The sequence below is a fragment of the Pipra filicauda genome, unplaced genomic scaffold, assembly GCF_003945595.2.
Source record: "Pipra filicauda isolate LSUMZ 115617 unplaced genomic scaffold, ASM394559v2 scaffold523_size368350_pilon, whole genome shotgun sequence".
NCBI lineage: Eukaryota > Metazoa > Chordata > Aves > Passeriformes > Pipridae > Pipra > Pipra filicauda.
The window spans coordinates 99455-125372 of NW_024104669.1; the positions used below are offsets into that span (position 1 = coordinate 99455).

At 36.7% G+C, this 25918-nt stretch overlaps 1 protein-coding gene across 12 annotated transcripts in view; it reads right to left on the reverse strand.

Moving 5' to 3' along the window:
- UBR5 (ubiquitin protein ligase E3 component n-recognin 5) overlaps window positions 1-25918 on the reverse strand; it is an 86015-nt gene that overhangs the window by 1668 nt on the left and 58429 nt on the right. For 6 of the 12 annotated variants that reach the window (XM_039387031.1, XM_039387033.1, XM_039387032.1 and 3 more), the window contains 36 exons: window positions 24917-25068; window positions 24443-24538; window positions 23887-24010; window positions 23462-23559; window positions 22498-22646; window positions 21972-22063; window positions 20888-21034; window positions 20675-20793; window positions 20453-20579; window positions 20224-20353; window positions 19851-20011; window positions 19070-19309; window positions 18797-18920; window positions 18079-18190; window positions 16827-16958; window positions 15933-16190; window positions 15313-15581; window positions 13716-13927; window positions 13123-13353; window positions 11302-11375; window positions 10527-10699; window positions 10314-10427; window positions 9518-9738; window positions 8765-8885; window positions 8545-8652; window positions 8039-8282; window positions 7390-7501; window positions 6741-6885; window positions 6292-6422; window positions 5331-5391; window positions 4850-5025; window positions 4400-4484; window positions 3291-3446; window positions 2810-2923; window positions 1304-1448; window positions 625-710 (listed from right to left, as the gene is read on the reverse strand). In XM_039387031.1, the coding sequence (XP_039242965.1) occupies window positions 625-710; window positions 1304-1448; window positions 2810-2923; window positions 3291-3446; window positions 4400-4484; window positions 4850-5025; window positions 5331-5391; window positions 6292-6422; window positions 6741-6885; window positions 7390-7501; window positions 8039-8282; window positions 8545-8652; window positions 8765-8885; window positions 9518-9738; window positions 10314-10427; window positions 10527-10699; window positions 11302-11375; window positions 13123-13353; window positions 13716-13927; window positions 15313-15581; window positions 15933-16190; window positions 16827-16958; window positions 18079-18190; window positions 18797-18920; window positions 19070-19309; window positions 19851-20011; window positions 20224-20353; window positions 20453-20579; window positions 20675-20793; window positions 20888-21034; window positions 21972-22063; window positions 22498-22646; window positions 23462-23559; window positions 23887-24010; window positions 24443-24538; window positions 24917-25068 (5239 nt within the window). The remainder of the gene's footprint in view (window positions 1-624; window positions 711-1303; window positions 1449-2809; window positions 2924-3290; window positions 3447-4399; window positions 4485-4849; window positions 5026-5330; window positions 5392-6291; window positions 6423-6740; window positions 6886-7389; window positions 7502-8038; window positions 8283-8544; window positions 8653-8764; window positions 8886-9517; window positions 9739-10313; window positions 10428-10526; window positions 10700-11301; window positions 11376-13122; window positions 13354-13715; window positions 13928-15312; window positions 15582-15932; window positions 16191-16826; window positions 16959-18078; window positions 18191-18796; window positions 18921-19069; window positions 19310-19850; window positions 20012-20223; window positions 20354-20452; window positions 20580-20674; window positions 20794-20887; window positions 21035-21971; window positions 22064-22497; window positions 22647-23461; window positions 23560-23886; window positions 24011-24442; window positions 24539-24916; window positions 25069-25918) is intronic. The other 6 variants (XM_027717577.2, XM_027717575.2, XM_027717571.2 and 3 more) reach the window with 4 other exon arrangements.

Consider the following 25918-nt stretch of genomic DNA (forward strand, 5'->3'; position numbering starts at 1 on the left):
GTTTCCAGTTTTCAGAGCAGTCCTTGTTCCTATTTAGTAGACTGTAAGGGAGAGATAGTACTTTAAGTAGCAGAAAGTTAAAATCAAACAGTTTTAGGAAGCGTACAATTAATACAATTTACAGGCAAGTTTTAAAAAATTAAGCTCCCTGAACAGTATCTTGTTCTTTCATGCTTCTCATCAGCCTTTTCCCAGAGGCCTTTGAGAAGGACATAGTGTCATTACTGACATCTTCCAGGGAGGACACACATATTGCCCTTCGGAGACACAGAAGTCAGATGAGTAGATGACCCATAAAGAGAACTCAACCTCAAAACCCTACTAGCCCACAACACAGTTGAGTAACCACAGTTAGTCAGCTTAAGAACAACTGTGCAGACTAAAACTGTGCTTCCATAAGAGACCAATAATTATGGATAAGGACACACCACGCTTACTTCCAGTTGCAAGAAGGTTTAGGATTCACACCTCATTTCCAGGACTGACAGTCTAACCCAACCCTACTACTCTGCTCTGCTATATTAACTCTTCTTGTAAAAAATCTCTAATTACAGTTAAAAACAGTAATGATGCCACAGTTACTCCAATTTTCCTGCATGTTTCCATTGGGAATGAGCAACTTACTAGATCTTGTCTTTCTGTCATACTCATCTTCTCAACTATGGACCAAAACCAACGCTTGAATTGCAAAAGCTTCTCAGCATTTTCTCCTATGTGAAATAAAAAAGATACACAATTCAGCTGGTACACTGGACAATAACATTAAGAGATACATTTTACATGTGCTGCAAGTTTGATCTCAGCTACAAGCACATTCATAAAGTCCTTATATTGGAGACACTAATAATTTCAAAGCTAATACACATACCTTTGAATGCCAGGCTAACTCTGACATACCTCAGTACAGCTCCCACCTCTCCCTCCCAAAAAGCCTAACTACAGCTAAATGCAGTTTAAAAAGTATGTAAGAAATATTAGACTTGCATCCATCCCATTAATAGTCCTGAAGTTAGGTCATAATTTTCACAAGAAAGATATACTACCAATAATACAATCCTTCTATTTAACATCATGTGACAGCAAAGCTGGAAAATGTGCTTTCCCCACCCTCTCCTAATTGACAGTAAATATTTTCAAAGGACTGTAAAAAAAAAAAAAAAGTAATAATTTTATTACAAGTTTCATTGACTTACTAACTAATGTCAAATTTGAAGAAGTAGTTTAATGCCGGTAACTACTCCACACAGAACAAACGGTGTTAAGTTATCCGTACAACTCTATTTATCAGTAAGTTATTTCATACCTGACTCATCGTTGAAAGAGGTAAAGCTGATTAGCATTTGCACATTTACTTCACCACAGCCATTTACCAAAAGTCTGAAATCTTCTGCTGTCAAATCTTCTAATGAATTCTTTGGAAGTACATCCAGGAGACCCTTCCTCATTGCCTTAAGTGAAAACCACAAGATGCATGTTGTAAACATATAACTTTAGGACTGACTTCAAATGCATTACTGAAAAGTTTCATGTGAAATCTGCCATTAACTCAAAACTCATTCTCTGAGCTGTTCTTTTCTTTCAAAGCTTTATCATCTGAGATGCAAATTTTCTGAAACAAAGAACTGCACCAATCTGCTAAACCCTATGTACTACAGCAAAAGAAAGCAGTAATGGTTTGAGCTAATATTTCACCAGGAGCAGAAGCACATGCACTCTCTAATGCTAAAAAGTTCAGGTATTTTGCTGAGCTGTGCTGAATCTCATAAGAATTCAAAACAAAAATGCATCTTGAATGTCCTTTCTTCTTCAGACCTACATGCCAACTCTGCTTTAAAAATGTTACACACACACTTATATTCTATATTAATAAGTAATATCCTGAAAAGATTGGAAATTCCATTTTCAAAATGGAATATTATGAGTAAATTTGCTTTAGTAAATTCCAAGTTGAATACAGGTGTAATGGTTTCCAACTCTTAAAATAAAAAAAAGAGTCAAACTATTAATATAGACAGACATGGAAATCAAGTAGCTTAATTCCAGGAACATGTTCTGTCTGTGAAAATTTTGGACCTCAACTGTACAGAGGTAATGTGTTCACTGCACAGAGGCAGTCTGCTCACTTATCTCAGATGTGCAGCAGGAAACCCCAATCAGTACAAGTGACCAAGTTTACATGTAGCATCATACGACAGACTAGACCTTCATTAACTGTCTACAAAGATATATTACTCCTTAAGTTTTATTTTAGAGGGGTTTCAAAAAGAAAATTATTTTAATATGGTTTCCTAGCCAATTTTTAGGTTTCCTGCCAGGCTAGCAATATAAGAACAAAGTTGTCTGTATCATAACTGATTTTTCCTTTTAAAACAAAGATGCAAATCAAAAGTTCAAGGCGATTTATGTAAATATTTTGAATTTTATTTTCTGTCTTTGTTTATAAGTATAAGCAAATCAAATGTGATACATTATTAGAACAAAGTAGCTGCCAAACACAAAGCCAAAGTTCCAAGAGCATACATGCCATTTGAGCTCAAAAAATGAACATATATACTTAACCAATGAGATCTATCATAAAAGAAATTATCTTTCACTCTTTAAGAAAAAGAAATTGCTCAAAGTACTTGGCCTTCACAGTACTCCATAAATAGCTATACGATTAAGAAAAAAATAGGAAATTAAATACTTTTAATCAAGTTGAAAAGACTTCAAAAAAACCTGATTAGCAATACCTAATGGAAATAATTAACTAACTGAAATCTTAAAGGGTTTTTTTCTTCTTTTTAAAAACATTCCACCAAAGACTTACATGTAGAGGCTGTTCTGCTACTACCAACATTCGGTGTTCTGCATATTCCCGGACATACTCATATACATTCTGAGGAGTGACTGGTATATTTACACCATTGGAAATAAGTTCAACCTATGGAAAAGAAGCAAGGACCATTTAAGGGGGGGGGGGGGGTGGAAAGATTATTATAACCACCACAGTACACTACACAGTGATTTATTGATTAATATACCTCTAAAAACAAGCAAATTACTAGTACAGGTTAGTTTTAAAGATTCCTTAGGATTGACTGTGCTAGCCAGGTTTTATGGTAGGCTTTACATCACCTTCAAGAAAAAAACTCCATGCTTCAATGTCTGTGGAGAACACTGTATTTGAATCTAGAAAAAGTAAAGTGTTATGACTGCCATCTGAGAAGAGCATGGATCATGTCTACACTACAACCTGCATAAACTGCTGAATTCTGAAACTACGGAGACACAGATTTAGCTGTGCTTACCTGCCCTCCACCCTCCTCCTTACACAGGTCTATTGCAAAGGCCAAGTCCATTGCTGCAAACACTGCATCAGCATCTGCACTCTGGGAAGCAAGGATAAGTTGCCGAAGGCTTTCATACATAACCGGATCAAAAAAAGCAAAGTCGTGCCAGTTCACCTGTAGAAAAAAGACAGATGTTTGAAACATATCAGTTGTTTAAGAGTAGATTCAAAATTATGTGATCTGTGCCTGGTTTATGCACTAGCATACAGCAGTGCATAGCCCATGCAACAAAGCATACAAACACACAGAAATAAATGCAGTCAAACTCCTATTTTCAGCCCACTTTAGAATTTATTTTAGAATACTGGAAGGAATATATATTCCACACGAAAAACCTGAAGAAAAGATTTAGAAGGGAATCACTCTTGGAAGATACAAGGGGATATTCAGAGATCATTTCTGCCATTAACCCTTTTCCATTAAAGATTATACCTGTGTTGTATAACTGATTATGTGATCAAAATTGTTTTTAAGGAAAGACCTGCAGTAATAAATCTTGGTTTAAGTTTGTTACATCAGACAGAATTTACAATGCCATTGACTAATACATGAGATGTGCAGCACAGTATTAGAGTTTAATGGGGCGGGGAAACATTTTTGTCAAAAATTTAGGTAATTATTGCTCTGAATTAAATTATACCTACACCTGAGGCAAAATTTTAATTACAAATGAATGAGTTCTCTCAAATATCCAGAAAAATACTTTTCTATAAGCTAAGATACTGTTGTCTACTAATGTCTGTCTAACAGTGTCTCTCCTGATTCTCTCAAAAATAGGGAATAGAATAGGAATAGAAAAAGGGAGACAACAAGCAGTTCCTGGAGAGAGTCAAAGGCTAACCTATTACAAGCCATTACATCTTAGTCAAATACCTGAATTCTAGTACATCTACTCTGTTCAAAATCTAGGAAATGAAAAAAATAGTACTCCTCAAATTAAAGATATCAATACAGTTCCAGTATCAACTTTGATAGTTCATACATAAGTAGTTAAGGAAAAAACCCCAATTTTTAAAGATGAGATTTTAAGTAACTACAGGAAATTAAAATTTATATGTTCAACTTACCTTTCTGCTAAGTAGAAATTTGATTACGTGTCTATTTAACGTGATGGGACATAGTTCATTCTGCAACAAGCACAATCCTAGGATTCTGAAAATAAATGTTTGGGATTTGTTTTGATACAGCAGAAATGACACTAAAGATCTTTCAGAAAACTCACATTAAAATGCCCATATATACTTTAAGAATTAAGCTGCAGCTAGCTTTCCAGCCATATCAGTCCACAAAAGAAAATCATGGACATACATAATTAAAAATAAATACATGAAAAATTAAAATTTAACAGGAAAAGAAACCTCAAGTTGATGTATGCAAATTCCCCACTATTTAGCTCAGGCTGAGAAATACAGAGCATAAAAAGAAAGTGTTTGCACTTGGACCATTGGTACTCTCCCTGCTCTTGTGTATGTTTGTCTTTTAAATTTTTTCAGACTAGAGAGTTAATAGGAGCATACCTGCCAATGTTTCGGAAACAATTCAGCCTTGCATCTGTGTTTTTACCAGGTCTCGGTGTATAAAACCCTCGTTTTCCAGGCTGGTAGAAAAGTGGTGCATTATCATCCCCATCATCTGTATCATCTAATTCCATATCTACTACACTGCGGCTGGATCCATGTCGCTTTCTATTTTCCTGGTTTGAAAGTCAGAATAGCAATTAGCAAGCTTACCTCTAGTTACTGACACACATCAACAAGCTATTTGCTACTAGCCCCAAAGATTCAAGTTCCATTCGTTAAAAATGTCCATATTTCTCAATGGTAATTTTATACTTTTGACTAATTACTGTTTAATCTTTTCAAAAGAAAATAAAAAAGATAACTCCACAAGATGATTAAACAGAACTTTGTCTTGCATGATAAAGAAAGGTTCCAGTTGCTTGCATTTTTAAAATTAACTCATACAACTGAATTGTGTGTAAATTTCACTTGTTGTTACCTGCACTTTATCTGAAGAGTCTAGCAATCCAAGATCCAATATGCTGTCAGCACCATTCTCCCTTGAAAAGGAAATAAAAAGGTAGATTTAATTTCACAGAATCATAGAATCACAGAATGGTCTGGGTTGGAAGGGACCTTAAAGATCATCTATTTCCAACACCCCTGCTGTGGGCAGGGACACTTTCCACTAGACCAGGCTTCTCAGAGCTCCATCCAGCCTGGCCTTGAATGTTTCCAGGTACTGAGCATCCACAACTTCTCTGGGCAACCTGTTCCAGTGCCTCACCACCCTCACAGCAAAGAATTTTTTCCTAATATCTAATCTAAACCTACTCTCTTTCATTTTGAAGCCATTCCCCCTTGTCCTGTCACTGCATGCCCTTGTAGGGTCCCTTCAGGTACTGGAAGGCTGCAATTAGATCACCTCTAAGCCTTCTCTTTTCCAGGCTGTACAATCCAATTCTCTCAGCCTTTCCTTGTAGGAGAGGTGCTCTGTCCCTCTGATCAACTTGGTGGCCCTCCTCTGGACTCAGTCCAACAGGTCAATGTCCTTCCCATGCTGAGGACCCCAGAGATGGAGATGCAGCACTCCAGGTGGGGTCTCACCAAGAGAAGGGGCAGAATTTCCTCCCTCGCCCTGCTGGCCACACTGCTTTTGATGCAGCCCAGGATACAACTGGCTTTCTGGGCTGTGAGCGCACATTGCTGGGTCATGTCCAGCCTCCCACCCACCAGCACCCCCAAGTCCTTTTTCAGCAGGGCTGCTCTTGATAAGGAATTGTCATATTTTGAAATCAGTCACAATAGATTAAACTAAAGCCAATAAGTTACTCGTCCAAAGAAAAATATGTAGAATATCAAGGAATAAGTTGCATTTATCAGAGTTAGATGTAGAACAGTACTAGTTCTTTGGCCACAAAATCAGTTCTCACTTCTTATCTAAATTCTTAATACTTTACCTGCCATGCGCAATAATGAGTTCCATTGCTTCATCAACTCTTGCTCTAAGGGAATCTTCACTAGCTAGTAACAGAAGCAGCTGAGCAGGAGACAATTCCAACAACATTCCTGTGATTTTACTTGCAAACGCCTAGGGATAAAGGAATGATAGGTTTTACTGTTCTCCTCCAATTCTCTCATTTTCAAATACCACTTTACAAAAGTTTGGGTATTTTAAATACAGATTGCATTAAATATAATTCTATTAAATACAGAATGCATTACAAGATACCTTCTAAGCTAAACAACAAATTACAAAACCAAAACCTTAAGAAAATGACAAAGAATATAAAATCAGTCCTATGTGTTCAAATATTTTCAGTTATGTTAAACATTCATGGATAAGGAAATCAATTTTTACATTAAAAGATGACAAGAACAATCATTAAGTGTATTAGAGAAGTCTTACTGGTTGCATTGCTTGCACTCGAGGGTAGAGCCGTTCTCCAAGGGCTTGTCTGTGTGCTGGAAGAGGGTCAGGGTCATCACTAGGATTTCCTTCAGATGCTGGTCTAAAAGGCCGTGTGTCAATGGACAGTTGTCTTCTGAAGTCCCTTAAGAAAATCAGAGCAGTTTGTATTTCAGAGGAAATATGCAAAAATCCTCTGGAACAATATCATTTGCACGCAGATTCAGATTAGTGTTAGCTCTAATGCTGGAATAGTAGTGTTGCTCACAGCTGCTTGGAGAGAATGAATCAGAAACACAGAACCAAAATGAACCGGAGATTTTAATATTACTAGTATTTTGGATACAGTAGTCAGACATGCCACCAATGGCAACATTGTTTCTAAACCACCTCACAGTTTTGTTATTGTTTTGGCAGTAAAATTGATGGCCTATGGTTAAGACATCATCTATCAATGCTAAAGTAAGCATAATTATTCTTTAATGAACTAGAAGTATATACTGAATTTCAAGAAATTATCCAGCAAATTGCTCCTGAAAATGAAAAAGGCTCCCTTAACTGGAGGAAGTGAAGTATTTTTCCTGAAGATATCCAAGGCAATTATTCTATTCGACAAAGTATCTTCAACAAATTAAAATTTATCACTTACCTATCCCTATCTCTCCGAGAACCAGTTCGCAAGCCACTACTTCTCCGCATTTCTCTCTCTCGCTCCCTTTCCCGATCTCTCTCTCCCCTATTTCGCAATCTCTGCATCAGACCTGAAGGGCAAAAAACCTCATAAACTTAAACATCTTTATATTTCTCTCCCCTACCTAAGTTTCAGTGTAAGGAAAGTTTCAGTTTTGGAAGAGCTTGACAGACATCAATGAGACAAAACCACTTCACTTGAAGCAGTGATTGGGGCTCAGCCAAACTTAATAAAGGAACCTGAAATGTTTTTACCAACTTAAAAATGACAAAATACTTTGAGAGTTTATATATACTTTCAAAAACATAAAAATATACTTGTGAAAAGTCAGATGGAGCAGCCATATTAAAATGTGTAAGCTCTTAATAGCTAAAATCTTGACAATTATTACCAACTGGAGAAAAAGATGCTCAAAAAAAGCTGAGAGCATCTAAAGCAGACTCTTGTTTTGAGAAAAACAAGAGCTTCCTGTTTCTGAAAGCAGGGAAAAAAAGCAATTTCCTTGCCTCAGAGACATCTCTGACACAATGCCAAGTATTTCAGTGTAAAAAAGCACCCAAGGCTCGTATGAATGTTTTCTGTAGATTAACTGTTGTGCATCACTTACTTGTATGGGTACCCTTGTTGGCATTCTGAATACAATCTAGATTTGGCAGTTTCTCGTTTGACAGAAAGGCCTGTGCAATAGCAGTATAAAAGCTTCGTGCCACACCGCTGCCTTCTCCGGGCTCATCCTTAAAAGTAACTTTCACCCTGTGTACAGCCATCGGAGTGGTGGCACACCTGCGACCAAAATGATTGTTGAGCTGCCTCATGGTCTGCTGAATTAGAAGGTCTCTGTCTCGATCAACCTAGTAAGAAATAAAAAAATATTTTCTTTTCTTTACCAATCATCATAGAGAGAGCATTACAGCTTCATGACAAATTTCTGAACACTTCTGCATAGACTCAGAAAATACCAGTCAGACTGTGAAAAAATACAGAATAATTGGAACACAGCTCCCAAAGTTAGGTTTAAGACACCTCTTTGCAGACTCTGAAATACAACTTTTCCTATCAAGTTACTGCAATAATTCAACTCTGAATGAAAACAAATTCAGAAGATAAACTAACATTTTTTACCTCCAACGTTAAATCCCTTGATTGTTGGTTTCTAAGTTTTTCCATCTCCCTGCGGAATTTCGACTCCTTTACTTCAAAACCACCTAATTCAGTCAAGATCTTAAAATAAAAAAAACAAACAAAACAAAACACAAAACCCAAAATCAGAATAATGAGAGAGTATCATAACTTAGCTGCAAGAGGAACTGTCCTTACACAGAGAAGTACATACCGATCCAGGCTCTGCTCCAACATCTTCCATGAATACTCTACCGAACAACTCTAAAGAAAGGCGCCAACGTCCCAGCAACATGTCATGAGATATAACCATGCCCATGAAGCTGCACTGCGGCCTGACAGGAGGAGGGAGAAATGATAGACGTGAAATCAAGTCAAATTTCAGACTCATTTTGTGTATTTCACCTTTTTCTTACCCTCTGACTTCAACTAAGTTTTTTTTCCTGATAAACAACACAGTACACTAAGTTTGTGGACAGAAGCATATGAAACTGCTTAGTTTCAGCTGAAACACATGTTTTGCATCCAAAGAGAAATTACTCTAAAAGCATGTAACCTTGCTCCTATATGGAATTCACTGTTATTGGTCTTCCTTCAATCAAGACTTTAATTTATTTTAAAAAGCTGTAATTTAACACGAGTGCAGTTCAATCCCTAAGTGCATAAAGTTTGGTCAGCACCATCAGATACAGATGACTGTCAATTACAAATGTTAAACTTAGCTACCCAGGACATCATAGTAGGTCTGCAGCAGGAAGTCAGGGAGTAAAGGATTTTGTCTACAGTTTCCACAAATCTCTTCGAAGACTGTTCTACTCTTCACTTCAGAAACTATCATCATTTACAAACTACAAATTCAAACTAAATTAAGCTACCCTTTTTAATTTAAAAATACTTTTTCAGAGTCCCAAATATCTGTTTATCAGTTCAGAAATATATTTCATAGATTAATTTTTAACTCAACTACCTGAAAGATGTGAGAGGTGGCCCTTCACTTTCTGTCAGTCCTATCTCTGCCAACAAGCTGCTTTTCAGTTGTGCTGCAAGATCATGAGCTGAAGGCCCTGGTTTTGAACTCTCGGATTCTTCTGTAGGCACATTTTGTTCCTCCCCTTCCTTCTTTTGCCGATTTTGCATGCTCATAACATTTTTTAAGTTGGCTGCATAAGACATTTTAGTTGGAAGGACCTAAACAAGGAGAAGTAAAATTTAATTGCACTTTCAAAGCATTCTAGACAGTTTTTTTAGCACATCTATACATACATGTGTATTTTAAACCACACTAAACTGAGCACAGTAATTGACCTGTTAAAACAAAGTAATCTCCGTAATTTCAAAAATTTTAAAAAATAAAAAAAACCCAAAACATTTTCCCCACTTTATGTCTGCATTTAATTTGCTTGCCATTTAATGCTCAGTCTGTAGGCAACTCAAATCTACTGGGCTACAGGGAGATTTAAATCTTTTTATCACAAATAATTATATAATTGGTGTTTCAAAATTAACTCGGGATTGTACCACAGCATTTAAAAAATTACCTGACATTTGCTAGAAATCAATGATCATAAAAGTTCCTATGTTTAAAAAAATAAGCATACTTTACATAAAAAAAAATCCAAGTTTTCACATGCACTGGGCTTTGAAATTATCATTGTGAAAGCTACTTGGAATTCTCTCTGAAAACATTCAAGTGTCTTTTTAAGGAATGAGGGTACTAGTTTAAACTACCATATTGTTTAAAATAAAAAAAGCTTTACATTTACCTCAAGACAGTTTCTATCCACTGTAACTTCCATTAAGCATTTCCCACTATTGGCAGAAGATGAATATAGACCTTGACTGGGTCGGCCAAACAGATCTTCTTTGCGAGCATTTGGCTGAAAAGTAACAAAAGCATTCTGGGTAAATAATATACTTCAGTTAGGAATGAAAAAGCAAACTGCAGCTTTCTTCCAGAACACCCTCTCTGATGTCACCTGTAATAGGTGGGGCTGGTCTGCCAGGGGGATGGCCTCTGCCAGAGGAACCTCAAAAGGATTGGGTGGAATGCAGCCAAGGAAGGTCATAGAGTCTGATCGTCTGAAAAATGGATGGTTTTGGCCAGTCTCTGCTGGGAGGGAGTCCTCATCTTTGTCATTGAGCGTAGCACCTAAATATCAGAGAAGATTTCAAATCAGTTTTCACAATTATAAAAGCAAAGGATTTAAAATGCCGAAAATTAATATCCTTCCCTCTTAGCTATCTGACTGGAGGAGTATCTCTGCAAATTTACTTCTACAGGATGCTTCCACAAATGCTGTACCTTTATTAAGTTGTTTAGTCATCACTTTTATTCTTTTTACTATACCTAGCATTACTGAACAGGCACCCTTACACTGCATATACTTCGTTTAGGGTACACATTCTACCATTTTCAGTAGCAGTTTCACCAGATTAAAAGAAATCAGTTTAAATTCAAATTTTAAATTTTGTCATTGTGTAGAATGATGAGTAAGGACACAAATGCTGCAGTTTAGAGAGAAAGGAGACAAAAAAAGAGGGCCCTGAACTGAGGGGCAATAAAACAGGCAATGGCAGAAGAAATTCGGGGAAGTAACAAAGGTAAGAAAAATAACTTTTGAAAAAATCCAACTTTAATGTAACATACACAAGTAGCAAAATTTATTCAAAGTCTCAGCTAGGTAAAGGGGAAAAAACACTAAGACAGTCTGGCATTTTGGTATGCTATTATTTGTGTTTCTGTATACTAACTTTGATTGGTGTCATCATCATTTTCGTGTTCTGAATCTTCATTGTCAAGACCCAGTTCCAAAAGTTCTCGAGTTCTTGGAAAAAAAAAAAAAAAAAGAAAATAAAAAAAGAGTCCATCGCCTTGAAGAAATTATTAGCCAAAACATTTACATCTGTAACATAATCAGGAAGTGTACTTAAAGAATTATAAATAACAAGAACAAACTCATTCTAAAATCGAAGTACTGTAGAGAACTTCTCATTATATATTCACTCACTATGTCACTAGCACAGTTACCCTTAGAGCCACTTGGCCACCTACCAAGTTTGATCTTAAAGGTTACAGCTTCAGGCAGTGATGGATATGCTTGTTTTCAAAGACTATATCAATATAAAAATCCTAGGAACCCTGCATTAGCAGAAGAAATATGCAAGTGAATACTATTCCAAAATTTAATAATAATGTCATTGATCACATTTTAGCAGGTAAATCTGCAATCTGCACATTAAAAAAATTGACTTCCTTGTATTATTATAAAGGATCAAGAACTTTAATTAGTATTCATTTCTGGCAGCTTATGCATTGTGAAATGAGTTCTGAAACTTGATGAAGACCAACAAAATTTCATTTGACCCAGACTACTAAAATGTCATGTAACAGAAGCAACTGACTGACTGAACCATTTATTTTTTATTAAAAAGGTCTAGGCCTTCACAGTTTTAGAAGTATTTCATGTGAATTTCACAGTTCTTTGATGATCAGTTATTTGACAGATTTCAATATGTCAGTTTTTTGGGGAAAAGCGGCTTCCAGAAGCATCATATTGCCTGGAAAAGGCTTAAAGCTGTGGCTCTAACAAATCAAGTTGGATAGTACAAAAACTTGGTTATTGTATTATATCATTCTTACTTGTGAGGAAAATCCTGTTGACCACAGCACCCTCTGGTATACATTTTGAGATCATAACCAACCTTACATTACCAAGATAACACTGAAACTAAAGTAGCAGTCCAATATATGTCTAAAATACACCTTGTATTTTAGTTACTAAATCTGTAGAGAAAATTAAAAGTTAAGTTTGACCTGCAGTATTGAAAATTAGGAACAGGAAGGGGCAAAGAGCTGCATTTATTTAACTGTTGACTAGGACTGTTCAGGCGCAGTAAGAGATGAGAACAGATGTGGACATTTCTATGATCCTTAACTGCCATTTGAAATTTAAAAGAAATTATAAAAAGAAATCTTAAAATATCTTAAAAATTAATAAATGCACCTCATGAAATGCTGTAGTTGAAGTGCAGAGTTTTTCAACTCAAGGACATTTTCAGTCATTGATTTCCCTACTGTGCTTTAAATACCAGGTAAGTCTCAAATACACACAACCAAATGGAAAACAAAATCACTAAGGCTCATTATACCAGACACTGACATTTTCTCCAATGTCATCTTTAACATGTCTGACAGACAGCTAAATAAGTTGTTATTATGTCAAATGTCAGGAGCAGATTGCATTTTTCAGCTGAGAAAATTTCCTGAGTATGTCTTTTAGAGGCACTGCCATGGAGTTAAAAATCCAACTCAAGTTTCAACAGTAAGAAAACCTTTTAAAGCGATGAGCAGAAAAAGATCTGAACAGGGTACTGCAACAGGCTTATCAAACACAGGCACATTACACACATGCATACTCTTTCTATAATATGCATGTTATTACACACACACAAAGATATGTAGATTGATGTATATATTTATATGAGTTGCTGAGTAACAACGCAAATGACTGAAACAAAAGGGCAAACACCACTTTTGCACAAGTTTTTCTTTCTAGGAGTCAGCCTCAATACCTTTTTCTTTCCAGTTGAGGAGTATCCAATGTTGTCTGTTGATTCATTGCTTTAATCCAATAAATAAGGGCTTGAAAAACATATGCTACATGCTTTAGTGAACAGACATCTAGAACAGGAAGGACATCTGAATGCTCATCATTGTGAGAACGCATCAAGGACAGTGCGTAGTTCAGGAAATCGCCACGTGCTGACATCATTCCCTGACGGGCACTGAGTAAAGTAGCACGTCTAGTGAAAGAAAAGGATTGAATACAGAGAGATCAGGCATCACAGGAGAATGAAACCTTTACGTATTAGTCTCTATATTTGAAATATGGATGTAAAACCTCAGTAAACCACACACAAAAACAGTCTGAGAGTTACAATCACACAACAAGCAGTTCAGATGCACTGTATTGTAAACAACATTGAGAGGAGTCTAGTGCATCCCAATAAACCAAACAGTAGCAATGACACAGGAAGCCTACTTCAATCAAAACAGTAACTACACTGCTGCACTACAAAATCAAATTCATAAAATGTCAGTGAATAAGATTTGACTGTAAAACTGGTAATTCATATTACATGCAATAATCAAACTATTTTTATACCTTCTTCCCTCAAGTGTTCTTAAGCTGGCTTCCTCACGGGCTGTCATCCTTTCCCTTCTAGCTGAGTTCTGAGAAGCATGGAGAGGATGATTTGGATGCCCAGGATCACCAGCAGATGATAACGCAGAACCATAACGCAGCTGAGCTTCAGTAGAGTCCATGATACTAACCATCCAATTCCAAGTAGGAATAAGCTTTTCTTCTACATAATTCTATAGAAAATGAGATTTAATTAGCTTTGCAAACAATAGAACTAGAAGATGATAATGCAATCTAAACATAAGCAATCTAGACCTGATTCCCTACAAAGAGGTTGAAAACCATGTTCGAGAATGACCAATGATCAGGTTTTGAAAGCTCTTCTGAGACTGCTGATTTACTGTGGTGGTATGCAGCTCTCTTCACTTAATATTTTGATACCTGTAAAGCATTCTCACCATCCCCTCTCTCTCTTTTGGGAATCTCTTCTACTCCTCACCTTACAACCACTCAGTATCTCCCAGGTGCACACATCCTGGGGGTTTTAGCTCAGTTCCTGAATTCCTAGTAGCTTCAACACCCCTCATGCTGCTATGGCAGTCACCAGCCAGATCTTTCACCGTTCTTCATGCCTTGCAACTTACTCAGTGAAGATGACAAAGTTAATACCTGCACAGAGAACTATGTCTGCATACAACTTCTCCTTCTGATCTAGTCTTCTCTTCACGTGTACCCAACACAGGCTCTGCAAACCTGCATTTCTTGTCATTTTTGCTAACTCCATTGACCTGTTAGGTTTTTTGATCCAAATCAGACTGCTTTCTTCATTCCTCTACAAACTGGTCTTCAAAAACAACTCCCACACTCTTAAATGTTCTTGTGTCCGCTAAACTAACAAAATGCTGTCTCAACCCCATTTCTGTATCCAAACAAAACCCCTACTGTCAAACTTTCACATGCTAATAACAAATATCTTGGTGCCTCAGCTGGACAGATCTCCTCTTCACTTTTACTGTTAAGAATCTCCTGAACAGAAAATTATTTTAGCTTTCTCCATAGTAAAATTACACTCCCTTATCTCTTTCCCTGTGTATTTACCCCAGTGTTTGATACCAGAATATCTTTCTAACCTTCCTCTCTCAAATCAGAAGCCTTTTCCTCCCAACATACTGTGAAAACAGAGCCATAAAAATACCATGTGACTCAATTACAAGGAAATATACTGTCATCAGGTTTTCAAATCCCAGCACGCAGCACTATTAACAGAAAACAGCATCATTTGATTACTTGGCCCCCCCCAAAGCAGCTATGTTATTCTGACAATTGATTTTTGTACTAAATTCAGCACAGATTATTTCACTCTATACACAGAGCTCACATACAAGTTGATACATATTTCCTGAACACACTGGAGTTCCTCCTGGGTTGTCATGTCTTTGAAACTTACGCCTCTACACATCAGACACCAGCCTTCCCCTTCAAGTATTTTCTCTAGAGATGCATTTTACATATACTTTCAAAAAACGACAGTCAAGAGCACTGTACCAAAAAATATGCACATGACACAGAAAGGATGTATTGAAATTATGTTCCTCTACAAAAACTGGCATGCTCTTACCTGCAAGTTAACTGCATCTTGGTAAGTCAGCTTCACTGCAGCTGGGATCTGGGAGTATACTAAATGATTGTACTTGGGAATCAGACCCATCAGGTCAGATATCTGCCGTATCACAATACTGTATGCTCTTGCCAAACTGCTTGCAGATGTCAAATAGCTGCTTGCATTGCTGGCTTCAAGTGCTGCAGCTGCTGCTGCAGCACTTGTACTGATGGTACCACTTCGACGGAGGTTTGATGGATCAATATAAATCAAGCCTGCTGAACTTGCTAAACATAAAAGATGATACGATATTAATAAATTCATTTAATCTCTGCTATATGTTTTGTGTATTGACTGATATAATGAAGATTTCCAGAAATAAACTTGTAAATATTACTGACATCACAACTGTAACTAGCAAAAAATTACTAGCTACAGTAAGTATACACAGATCTTCTTAAGAACTGTAGCAGATCCTTTCCTTTTTTTAAAATTCGAAACTGGAACTGGAACAGTCAAGATAGGTCAGCACTAAGACAAAGAGATAAGATTTCATCCTTGAGAGAATAAACAAAAACAGAGGAAGGAACAAAGCCAGAGCTAACTGACACTCATGCATGCAATTTACTCAGACTTGCCTGCTGGGGTTGATGTACTAGAAGGAGCTGTGCTAGTGGTCCTCTGGTTTTGGGTATTCCGTACAGCCCATTGCATGGAACGGGGAGCCTGGGCAGCACCATTGGCATGTGAGCTATTTGTGGTTCGTTCCAGAGGCTCATCAAGCATGAAGGTCTCCTGCTCTATGTCGTCACTCTGACTGCTGCTGCTATCAGAGTCACTGGAATCATTTGACTGAGAGTCATCTTCAGAAAAAAATGCTGGCACACTGCTTGCTCCTGTTGAGAAAATAAGCAATAAACAATAACTGACAACTGCACATCTGTGCACATATATGTGTCAGCATTGTAAACTTTTTCCATGAGAAAAAACTACATATACTAAAAGGATTCAAGTACCACTATTGAAAATGTTAAATAAGTTATCCCCCTAACATACTGCTAATTGTCTCCAGGTTTCATGAATAAGCAGACTCCTTACATTTCAAAATATAAATAAAGAAGTAATTTGATTTTAAAATTCTTTGCTGACTCTAACCCCAGGGCAGTGAATTCTAAAAACTATGCTTTCAAACTGGACAATAAAGCAGTTGCTCTCAAAAAGCTGTACAATGTTTGCTCAGGTTCTGTGTATTGTTTTAAACCATAAACCATTGCTTTAAACTTCTATGCTAAAAAGTGAGAACATTTGATTTCATTTCATAAGAGTACAAGGTGATCTTCTAAACACATGCAGAAGCTCCTTAAGAGCAAGAAAGATAGATCACATCTTAACGCATATCTTGTCCAAAAAGTCTGCATAGTACCTTACTATTAGAACAAAGGAAAAAGAGGAAACGTGGGGAAGGAGGACGGTACTTAATCCTAATATCTACATTTAAACAGCTAGATTAAACACAAAAAGATGTGGTGTACCTGCTTCTGACCCAGCAGTAGCTGCAGTGACAACACTTCTGCGCCCACTGGCATTGTCCTGGTTACTGTGGTTACTCTCACTGTCACTTTCTGTTTCAGCAGCAGCTAACAAATCCAACTCCATATCACTGCCTATAAAAACAATATACAAAACATCCCATATTTAGAAAGAGAGAAAAATAGAATTACTGTAGTGACTCAGGTAACACACATTATACAAAACCCAGAGCCTCTCACTCTAGCAGAAGTTAACAGACACGCAGGGGGGGTCATAAAAGCAGTGCAGAGAGGCACCAACACTTGGAGCATGTTTTCTTATTTTCCAGAAATTAGCGACCCCCAGCCCTCTCACTGTGCACTGCACATGTGCATTCAACACACACTGAAAATAAAGACTTTAAGGATTCAGAATTAGTCACTCAAGCCAAAAGACTACAAAACTCTTCATACACATGTATTAGGACAATTAACCATATGCTGTTTCAAACTGGTATCTAAGGAATATCTGAAAACTTTAAAAAGATCTGACTAAATAAAAAGGTTCTATTCCAGTTTAAGTTTTGAGAATGAAATGTTTGAATACTCAGCAAATAATTAAACAGATCTACTGTACCATAAATGGGTTGACTGGAAACACAAAGCACAGTCAGAAAGCGAAGATAATTTTTTTTAATCATAGCTTTGGGTCGTCTAATTCCAAAGTAAGTAATACAAGTGGTATTAATGTCAAACATTTTCATACAGAATTCAATAATTTTATCTACAAAATATTGAACCGTAACTTAATATTCTGTGATTAGTTTGAGAACTAGCTCACATGATTCAGATCCCTTTGAGAACACATCTACCACAACTATGATTGTATCATCAGCCATACAAGAGGCTAGACTATTTTTTTAGTTCTTCAAGTACTCTATGTCAACATTTTACAGTAGCAAATACAAAAAGTAAAATACATATTGTTAACCAAGAACATGGTAACATTTGATGCCTTTGGTTTGTTTAATCCTTTGGGACCTTAATATTTTTTCCTCATGCAGAAAGAGAAAAATAAAAATGTTCTTGTACTTGCCTACTGCAAGTTATCTATAATTTTACCTCCTTCTCTAAGATATGTAGTCTGAAACCCTTGGAGTCTCTTTACTCATGCAAGTCTCCCAAATTTTATAACTGGTGAATTCAAAGATGCCTTTACTTTTTGATGAAGTTTTCTCATTCAACCAGTAGTGTGTAGGATGTACATTATACATACCATCCTCATCATGCTCATCATGCTGTCCTTCTGCTTCAGCATTTTCTTCACCACGTTCTTCCTGTTCATCATGATGGTCTTCTTCACCAGCCACCCCCTCAACCACTTCAACCTGGAAAGGGCATTGTAATTTTATGCTAAAATATCTTCCATATCAGAGATAATCTATGTGTTTTCAGAAACACAGTGCAAAATTTAATTTAGAAACTAAGGAACAAAAATCACATATTAGAAAGATGACCTCAAAACTGAATTGATGTGAACAAAAAATGAACTTACAGCCACAGTAGTTGTGCATGGCTGTACAGTCTACAGTGTTGTGGAGAAAAAAAAAATCAGATCTACAAATAAAATAGCCTTGAACATAGATTTTAATGCTGAAAGGGGAGAACTGACTACAAAACCTAGTGTTAGTTTCTAAATACTGAAGAGGTATCATCCTGCTAATAGACCCTTTTGCTCTCCAATAGAACCTACATAAGAGCAGCCGTGTGCTGAAAGACCTTAAAACTTTTTTAACAGGGAGTTATAGTAGAAATAGAATAGAAAACAACCATTACAAATGTCTACCAAAAAATGCTTACAGCATAGTAGGATTTCATGAGTTACTACTCAGTATCTTGAGGTCTTGATGCATGGATTTCTGGTTCAGATGTTAAAGGTGTTAAAGATGTGCCATATTGACAAGAAAAACCAAATACAAAAAAAGAAAACTGACCTCTTCCACATCTGCTGAAACAATATCATCTTGTTCTTCATCCCTGCCACGAACTGGTTGGGACTGGCTGATTCGTCTTTGCTGAGGATTCCTTATGATGTAAGATGACTGAGATTGACTAGAACTTTAAAAAAAAATAAATAAATAAAACGACCAAAAAGGTAGATTTGGAGCTCTGGATGTCACTTAACGTAAAGCTACCAAAAACTCCAAAATAAAATCACCTTTAAAAGACAATGAGAAAAATGAATAGTGAGCATTAACAAATTTTACCTGCTAGACTGGTCAGACGATGGTCTGGGTGGCAAAGGCTCCACAGAAAACAGTTCTTCACTTCCCTGCATAGCATCTATACTAGTGCTAGCAAGAGTAAATGGTGCAGTAGGACGTGCAATTCCCATCCTGACTGGAATAATTAGAGATTCTGCTACATTGCACAACTCTTCAACAGCATAGGGCAACAATGCCTGGAATACACGTTTACATTTTCCGATTGGCTGTGGAATAAAATTGCTAGGGGAAAAAAGAAAAATAAAGGTCAAATATGCTTTTTTTTCCCAAAAAAACTTCATGGCAATATTATTTGTCTTGACTTTTTGAGAAAAAAAAATATCTTTTAACAGATACACACATTTGTGTGGATAATAACAATATGCACAGCTATCCATGGTAGTTAAAAAGTTGCATCATTCCGTAATTCAAGACTAAGGTTCGGTATCTAAATCTACTACTGACAAACAACAATAGATTCCAATTTTAGCATGTCAAAAAAACCCTACTTCCAAAAATCCTAACACTGTAAACAGAAAGGTTCAGTATGAACATGTAAGTTTAACAAGCATTGCATTAAAAAGCTATATGACATATCATCAGCTATTGTGCCATCCTGAGGTTTGAATCTTTCCACATCTGTCTACAGATCACAAATTAATTCAGATGTTTCTGCCTATTGTTGAATTGTATCAACTCATTTAACAAGAGAATAAATATTTAAATAAAGAAAAAAAGGCAAAACCCCACCACCACAATCAATACACACATCTCCACCCCTTACTTTTTCTTTTTGGAGGAAGCCATTTCCACACTAAGAATGACAAACACTCTTGCCACAGAACGCAGAAATCTCATTGTAACAGCAATAGCTTCTTCTCTGCGTCCTGGCGTATACTTGTTTTGTAATTCCTTTACCAGAGTACCCAGCAAAGTATCTAAGAGCTGAAGAAACAGGTCATTACAATCCAGTTTAGACGCATGAAACAAGACAGATTAAGATTCAAAGGGAGATCACAGTCATTGCAGTATGAATTCACAAAACCAAGACTAACTTGAAGTTAGTTTCAAATTAGTCCCCAAGTATATGATCAAAGACACACTATAGTATCATATTATTCAGAAAATCTATGTAAAACATAACTAAGACTGCTTACCAAAATGTCTGCTGTACACTTGACAATAAGGCAGTGTGTAAAACAGTCCAAGCGAATAGTTCCACTTTGCTGATTAAGGTAAACTTGCTCTTCAGGCAGAAGATGACCTATCCTACTGCTTGCACTAAGACTTGGAAAAAACAAAAGGAAAGGAAATAAATTTATGTAAGTCAGCAGGTCTCAAATATCAGATTAAACTTTACAATGACAACTATGTGTAAATACACACGGGTCTTTATTTTCCTGGGAGCCAAACATGATCATGGACTTCAGTGCATTCCAGTCCTGCAAAACACGTTCCAAAGCAAGCTGGGCAAAACGAGGAGGTTCTAAATCATGATCAGGCATATCAGAATCTAAAAAAAACCAAACCAAAACAAAAAAAAAGCAATATAAGAAAGAGGTACTGAAATACGGAATTTGCCATTTATTTCACTGAAATGGCTCTTACCTTCAGGATTTGCAGTTTTACGATTACGATCTTCCCTAATTCTAGGTGGTCTGTACTGGCAATGTTCTACAGTTTGCCTGGCAACTGTCTGTACTAAAAACAACAGCAGATGTTCTCCCCTGCAATGAAGAAATTATTAGTAGCAGTATGATATACCACATATTTAAAAAGAATAAATTTTTTCTGCCCTAGCCATTGCAGATATGAACTTACCTGCTATTTGGCATGGTGACAAGATTTGTGGTGGTAAGCAGGCGGTAAAGGAGATCAAGGCGAGCAGACTTCTGTCCAGCAATTAGTGTTTTACACTTGCACTTCTCCCAGCAATCGCAGTAGGCCGTTGGAGATGTTCGTTTGAGCCTACAAGAAATGGAAAAGGTGAGGTGCAACTCTGTTCAGTAATATACCAATCTTCTCTGAACAAGCTGAGGGGGGTTAAGTGTACACCTTAAGATTCCTGCTGGAGTTTGTTTCTTACAGTAGCAAGATGACAAAACCTAGCTTAAAGGAGAAACAGAGTCTATATGTGGCAGCACTTGACATTTGCTATTCATGTTTCTTACACTCATTTAAGAGGGCAGTTTCACTACAGAGCTTTTCATAGTTCCTTAGTAAAACTCATCCAAGACAATTTATTCTTCTCTCAAATAGCCTCCACTCAAGAAAGTTAAGTTGGAAATACTCATGACATGCAGTAAAATCTCAGTAACTGTTACAGTGCTGAGAATATCTTTATAATTGTATCTTATTGTAGCTTATTATAGCGAGGATATTAATGCTGTAAGATTCACAGCCTGTAACAGCAGCACGAAACATCTGCAGCTTCGAAGTTTTAGGCCAGGTTGATCTGACACTTCTTGATTGCTTGCTCATTTTTCCCTTTATTACAGTTATCTTAAGAGATTAATATGCTACATTTCTTTAAGAAAATTCACAAGAATGATCAGTCATCAGGATTCACTGGCTCCAGAAAACTCCTGGGAGCACCCAAAATGAAAACAGTTATTATTTAGATACAATATTCTTAGAACATTAGGCACTTTGTGGGTGCCAGAATTACTCATTTATTCTCAATTCTAAAAAGTGAAAAGTAGAAGACTGCTTGAGGTTACTCTTTTAATTCTGACTCATAAAATAAATCTTACAGAGTAGAATGAAAAGAAGGCATTTGAAGTATTAATCTTCTTTGTCTGAGACTGGAACACTTTGGACAAGGAAAAAACTTATTAACTATCAGTAAACAAAGGAAACAACAAAATATTGTTTTAATTGTAAGAAACAGAACACAAATACTTACTTGCAGTCATGCCCTTTGTGACAGACCCTTGCACATTCTGTGCAACAACAAAGTGATTCCAATAGGCCACATGTTCGGCATTCAAATATATCCTAAAAAAAAAAAATTACCAAAAATATTGTGCATAGTTTTCTTCCTACTTGCAATCTCACAGTATTTCAGGATACGATAACACTGCACTTATTCAAACTGATGTCTTCGCTTAGAAGGAGGTCAGTTCTAGAGAGTGAACCTTTGTTGTGAGTTAGACTGTTCAGTGTTTTCAAAGAGCTGTGTCCACCCAACTTCTTGCCAAAGTTAAGCAGAGGGGGAAAAGCCACACCCATTAATAGCCATGTTCTGAGGAACCTAATCAGCTTTGAAAGTATAAAGGAATTCAGGGAGGCAGTAACTACACCAGATGTAAAAGTCACAGTAATTTAAACAATGCAATTAATAATTTAAGAGTCGGATTAGTAGACTAACACAATACATGATCTAAACATATTCCTATTTACTTTAAAAGAAAGAAAACACCCAAACTTACTTGGTTAATATGTTCTGCACCAGTCCAGGTAAAACTGCATGTATCATTACAACACAACACATACAAAGGAGAATCATCTGGATTTGTACCAGAAGGACAAACCATTCCCATGAACACATCATCTTCTTTTTCACTGGAAGCTGCTTCAGCTAAAACAATCAATATAACACCAGTGTTAAAAACAACACCCCAAAAATAACCAAAACCTACCAACAGAATCCATACCCAGCAGATGTTTGCCATTACAATATCTCATACAGAATTAGAAGTTTAAATAAAATCTGTTACAGCTTTTTGAGAAAACTTTCTGATTGTCACATTATTTCTTATAGAAGCTGCTGAAAACCCCTAACTGAAAAACACAACCATCAACTCCTCCCTAGTTTTAAATTCACTGATACATTAATCAATTCTATCCATTCAGTGAGCCACCATTTTGAAGGATTATGGACAATATTCTTAAAAGGAATGTCCTTGTACCACACACAGTCCTATAGAACTGTGGTGTGACAATGTCAAATCCACTTAAGTTTCTCCCTAAGTTCAATTTCACATATTTCTCTCAAACAATTAAATATCAACATTGAAAAATAGACACAAAACATTTGTTTGTATGTAAGTTTTTTCAGGAACAGGATCTAGCTTGGCACATTGCTTTATCATATCAGGTTTTTTTCAACTCAAAGAAATAAATTCCAGGTGATACCTTGGTGCTATCAAAAAATAGTACCTTAATCCACTGGTTTGAAAAGCAATGAAATGCTGAAAAGACTATAAAGAACACAAAAGCAATAATACTCATAGAAATCTATTGTAATATACACACTAAAGAGGAAGATATTCCATAACAGCAAAATGTCCAAAGCATGAAACAATATACAGTTTTAATAATGATTCTGCATACATGTTAAACTTCAGAAAACTTTAGGAAACCACATGCTAATAATTACTGAAACTGTTGTACCTTTGGCAATTTTCTGTGCAGTTTCTAGAATTGTAATTGCAGCGGGATATGCCCGGCCACTAACTGCTGACATAAACGGTGTCATGCCTCTTGCATCCCTAGGGAAAAAAAACAACAGACAAGTTAAAACACTGAATTTTTTTGTTATAACAGGCAATGTAGGACACAAATATAGGAAAACTTTGCACTGCTAATCTTGTGCAAACAGAAAAGCCACAGAGTGAATAAGCACTCTTATTTGTTTTACTTCTGTGAAACAGACCTATTTTTAAAGGATGGCAGGACACCAATACAGTTGATATTCTAACTCCCGTCATTTTAACTAACAGGCTTTTAAATAAGCTTTTTAAAAAGGCTTCTACATAATATATTTCAGATGATATAACATTACAAAGGAGAGCAAGAATTCATATGAAAATCCTTACTTAGCTGACAGCAATTCTCGTAGATAAGGTTGCAGAACAACACTATCACACAGCAATTTCAGTATGAAATGAGCATTTGCCTTCCGATCCTTTGATTCTACTACAGATGGTTCGGTAGAAGGACCTGTAATGAGAAAAAAAAAAACTGAAGAGAAACAGTTTTTCCTCAAAAAATTACTACCTGTTAAAAGTAAATAATTCAATGATTCACTGGGGTGATTAATTAGTAGCTTGACTATTCAGTGCTTTCAGCAATACTTCACTGAAGTATTGTAAATTTCAGTTCCAAATTACATTCTGAAATACACAGAGCAATCCCAATTTCATACTGATTACCACGGCTTTACATATTTTTCATTCCCCAGGTAAAAATAAATTTTTACATAAAACATAACATGGTGCTTCATTTACTTTCTGCACACTTGTGAAATTCTGCTTCAATCCAATCTTCATCTGATAAGAGCCATTTTCATATGCAGAAAGTCTGTGCAAGCAAAGACAGCTTTTGAGATAATTTTCCTTCTAAAGCATAATTAAATAAGCAGTATGTCCTCACCTGGTATTGTGGAGGTGCTAGGTCCTTGGCCGGTGCCAGTCGCTGCTGTGGTAAGAGATCCCACAGCGGGGGCCAGGATAAAATCAATGTCACCATCTTTCAGTAAACAGAACAGCAGGATGTATATCAATACATAAAAACATCCCTAACAACATGCTCTTGCTGCAGTGTCTAACACACTGCAGGTTTTCTGTATTTAACTGGTACTCTTTCCTACAAACGGCCACATTCCTAGATCAGTAACGTAACTCAGCATTACAAAGAGCACTTGCCAGAAGTTTGACACCAGTGTTAGAAAGACACAAACTGGATTTGAAAACAGCTGTTAAGTCTTCAGTAAACTCTTAAAGTTACCTCAATGGCATTAGACAGACTTCAGAGTGAGACTAAAATAAGTTGTTCACCTTAATAGCCATCAGTTCCTCGATCAACTCTCTCCTTCTACAGTATAATGTGATACATGAGCAGACTTACCTGGATCCATTGCAGGAGGATCTGGAACCCAGCTGGGAGGAGCAATTGGTGGAGAAACCGGGTCCTGGTGGTCACTGGATGAAGCACCAGCTTCATGTCTGCCCAATCCAGCAGCTCTCAAGGATCTTCTCATCATTTCCCTTAATCTCAAACTGAATACAAAACCAAGGCAAAAATACTCTCATTTTCATTTATAATTAGAACATTTTAAAACAGAATTTCATACTGGGAAAGGAAACCATTTTATTTCAGCATAAAGTAGAACGACCCTAGAGGTATTTTTCATTACCATATTCATCTGCTGCAACAGAATATAATGGCCTTGGAAGAACAGTCAGCCAGCAATGCACCAAGACAGATTTGAGCCCAGAATGCATCCCTAGTCACCACAGCACTGCCTTTTGTAGGTAGCAGCTGGTGGGCATTATCACCACTATTTGACATTCCTTTCACCCCAAGCTCACTGCCAGGGGTGTTAAGCTTGTGCAAGGATTTGCTCTTGTTGCTACTGCTTTTTAAAATCTAACTACAAGAGGTTAATGAAAGAATAAAAAAAATAGGTCTTGAAAAAACTTATTTTCAGAGGAGTTATTTGTTTATTTAACACAAAAGTACTACTTCACTGAGGACAGTCAGTAAACAATTTCAAGAAATTCTCTATCATCTTACTAGAGGAAAAAGTGTAGGAATAGGTGGTGGTGTTGGGTTTTTTTACTAAGCACTTCCTCTTAAGATTAATGTCTCCTAAGCACGTCAGAAGGAAGCTTCAACCCTTACCCTTATCCTCCATATCAAAAAGATCATGGTGATGAGGACTGTAGCTTGGGAAGGATTAAGGCATCACTTCATGTCAGTTGCTCTGAATAGAGAGCTAAGTAAAAGAATTGTACTATGCTCTCAGCCAGAGTTCTCTGAACTGACTAGAACTCAGTACAGATACTGTCAAATTCCCTCCAAGTGAGCCCCACTCAGTTCCATCACAAAAAGAGGAAGAACATAAAT